The sequence below is a fragment of the Myotis brandtii genome, unplaced genomic scaffold (assembly GCF_000412655.1).
Source record: "Myotis brandtii unplaced genomic scaffold, ASM41265v1 scaffold579, whole genome shotgun sequence".
NCBI lineage: Eukaryota > Metazoa > Chordata > Mammalia > Chiroptera > Vespertilionidae > Myotis > Myotis brandtii.
In genome coordinates, this window is record NW_005370171.1 from 934,189 (window position 1) to 937,694 (window position 3,506).

A 3,506-nucleotide genomic window follows, 5' to 3' on the forward strand; every position below is an offset into this window, starting at 1 on the left:
CTCTGGAGACCGGGAGCGCAGCTGTGAAAGGCAGTTGAAGGGAAGCAAGTACCACCGCTCCTGCCTGAATGCGGCACCGAGGGGGGGGGGGGGCTGGACTCTGCTCCCCCCTCCTCCAACTGGCAGCCCAGCACCCCCGCTTTCCCACGGGACTTCCTGGGGAACCAGTCCATGCGCAGGAGACGGGACGCAGGGGGCTCCCCCGGCTCCTCCACACCCCCCCCCAACACACACACACACACAGCCGCTGCTCCGAGGTGCGCCCTGGGCTTTGGCTAAAAGCCAACGCTGAGACCAGTGCAACCAGTGAGCCCCACTGTGGTCCTCATGTGGGGCAGCGGCTGGAACCAGGAATCACTGTGACAGGGACCTGACGCCTGGGGAGGCCGGTGAACTCACACACACGCAAACACGCAGACACACACACGCGCACACACACAGGCAGTCCCTTCCCTTTGCACCACTGCTCACGGGGAACACGCAGACACACACACACACACACAGGCAGTCCCTTCCCTTCCTCCACTGCTCACCACACACACAACACACACACACACAGGCAGTCCCTTCCCTTCCTCCACTGCTCACGGGGAACACGACCGCAGGTGGTAGAAGCTGGACAAGGGCCCCTCCCAGGGCAGACGGATGAGCCCAGATCCTTTATCATCAAACTTAACCCAGTTACCAGCCCTGGGCCGACACCCTTTCACGCCTCACCTCCACTTTGGGTTTTTTGTTTTGTTGATTTTAGAGAGGAAGGGGGAAGAGAGACAGGGACAGACAGACACACATTGACTTGTTGTCCCACTTATCTGTGCATTCACTGATTGATTCCTGTATGTTCCCTGACCGGGGATCGAACCCATAACCTTGGTGTAGGGGCGATGCTCTAACCAGCTGAGCTGCCCGCCAGGGCCCACTTCACAGTGACTTTGAGTCTCTCTGTGGTTCCCACTGCTGGTGAGGATGGCAGGGGGGCCCTGGGCCACTCATCTGCCACCGATCGGGTCTCGGGAAGGAGCTGGACCACGGCTCGCTCCCTCGGGGCCAGAGGATGGTGAGCAGACCTCACAGGGCGGTGAAGGGCTGCCGGCGGCACCTGCGAGGCCACTGCACAGGGAGCCGTTCAGAGTGTACATGCCACAGTGCACACGTGTGAGTGCACACAGGCCTGTGTCCACGTATCCATGCATCATGGGAATAACCAAACGAAGGCGCTCACTCAAAGGTCTGGACCCTGGGTAAGCTTTGGAGCAGGGCTCCGACCACGTGGGTCTGTCCCTGGCCACCGCCCCGGACTGGCCCTCCCATCTCTCTAAGGACAGAGGCGAGCGTGCCTGCCCTGGGGCGCCGTCCCCATCGCCACGCTGTCTTTACTGTCACCGGCAAGTGGGGTGGCAAGGTCAGGAGGCACTGACTGCCCAGACCACACCCCGAGGGGAAGGCCAGGAAGGAAGGCCACCTCCCTGGGGTCTGGGAGGCCGGCACCGGGCAGGTAACACAACCCGCTTCCGCCAGAGAAGTGTGTCAGCGAGACCGGCCGGCTCAATGGACTCTTTATCTGAAAGGTTTTGCAAAACCACCACCAAGTTGAATAGGCTGTGAGCAGCGGCCTTGTCTTGCCTCGGCTGCTGTGAAAGGAACGGGCTTGAGGGGCAGGGCGCGAAGACCCAGGCCCACCCTTAGGTGCTGTCCGTCCCCAGGGCCCCGCCAGGAACCAGCTGTGTGACACTGGGCAGGCTTTCCCACGCCGATCCCGGGACCTGGGGCCGTGACCTTCAGGACAGGCAGGGCTGGCCGCAGGGAGAAAATACCGGTGGGACCGTGGCCTCGAGCTGAACCCCAGCCCCGCCCCCACACCCCAGCCTGGCCTCCTGGGACGTCTTCTAAAGGAGGAGGGTCAGGACAAAACAGCAAACCCAGCGCGGGGCCCATGGGGTGTGGCCATCAGGGGCTGGTCTGAGACAAAACCTAAAGCAACTATAACATCCTCCACGTGGCCTGCTTTTTACGACCCCATGTGCAGAACCCTGCACATCAGTGGTAAAAGCCTGCGCCCTGTCCGAGGCCCCACCCCACCCCGTCTGGGCACCCTGGCCTGTGAGCACGGAGCACCCCGCTCACACGTGCAGGAAGTGTTAATATAGCGACGACACCACACAACAGGGACTTCCCGAGGCTGTGCTAAGGGCTGTACGCACATCACTTCAGAACCCCATTCTCCAGATCAGAAAACTGAGGCCCAAAGAGGCGAAGCAATTTGCCCAAGGTGACAGAGGGCCGCCGCATCGGGCACCGCTGTCGCTGTGTGACACAGCGGTCCAGCCCGGCCCGAGGGACACCAGCCCCTGGAGCCCCCACACCACCGGCTGCACACACCAAAGTGCAAGTGGCTCCACGTTCGCCCGGGCGAAGCCAGAGGAAGGAGCGTTCCCAACGCCTCGCAGACGCACGGCTCAGAGCGAGCGCAGCAACGGCTCAAAGGCCCCTCCACCCGGAGAAGACAAGATCGAGGTCTGAGGCCACTTGACGGCCACACAAGCCAAGTCCACGTGCTCATGCAAAGCCACCGTTTCTACGGGACACTAAGAAAAAGCCAACGGTGACCTGAGACACATTTAAGAGTCTTGATATTTGAAAAGTTATTTTTTGTTTCACTTGCCTATTAAGATAATCAGTTCTTTCCACCAACTGAACAGCAGCCAGATGCGGAGCAGCGGCCACGGGTCACCGAGCCCTCCCGCCACGGGGCTGGGCTCAGAGCTGCCGCTGTCTGCGCACCTCAGGGGGACAGGGGCCCACTGCCTCTGGGCTGGGCCTCCTCCAGCCCGGGCCCCTGCCTGCACCCACAGACCCCCCACACCCAAACACACCGCAGCCCCTCATCGTCTCATTGGGTTGCCCCTAAGAGTCACTAGGCCTTGGGCACAGGACTTCCTGTAACCACACCAGTGGCTCTGGACACGGTGTCTGCAGCAATGACGGGACAGCCAGAGAGGACAACTCGCCTCACCCAGGAGGGTCTGCCTACAGGCCGCTCACCTACACCGCGGCCTACACTGCAGCCGACACCGTGGCCTATAGGCCGCTCACCTACACTGCAGACTCACTGCAGCCGACCCCGCGGCCGACCCCGCAGCCGACCCCGCAGACAACACCACAGATGACCCCGCGGCCTACACCGCAGCCGACACTGCAGACGACCCCACAGACGACACCGGGGCCTACACTGCAGCCACTCAGCGCACCGCAGGCCCTGCGCACAGACGAGCTGTGGTCTGCCGCCCCTCGGCCTCCACCTGCCCTGACCAGCCCCGCCGGCGAGTCTCCTCCCGGAGCTGCTCACCTGCCGTCACAGTGTCAACGTCCTTGGCCGCCAGCTCTTCCACGTCTGCCCTCCTCCTCAGCTCAAACCTCCGGGACAAGCCTTCTCGGGGTTTCCACAGCTCCTGGATCAGGAGGGGCTTCTCGTTGTCCCCGAACACCCGGACGCATTCCGCCTGCCA

General features: G+C 62.5%; 1 protein-coding gene across 1 annotated transcript in view; it reads right to left on the reverse strand.

The window, feature by feature from the left end:
* The window catches only part of LOC102258567 (ras-associating and dilute domain-containing protein), a 31,442-nt gene that overhangs the window by 27,538 nt on the left and 398 nt on the right, over positions 1 to 3,506 (reverse strand). Inside the window, exon 2 of the mRNA XM_014549994.1 lies at positions 3,265 to 3,500. Within this exon, the coding sequence (XP_014405480.1) occupies positions 3,265 to 3,500 (236 nt within the window). The remainder of the gene's footprint in view (positions 1 to 3,264; positions 3,501 to 3,506) is intronic.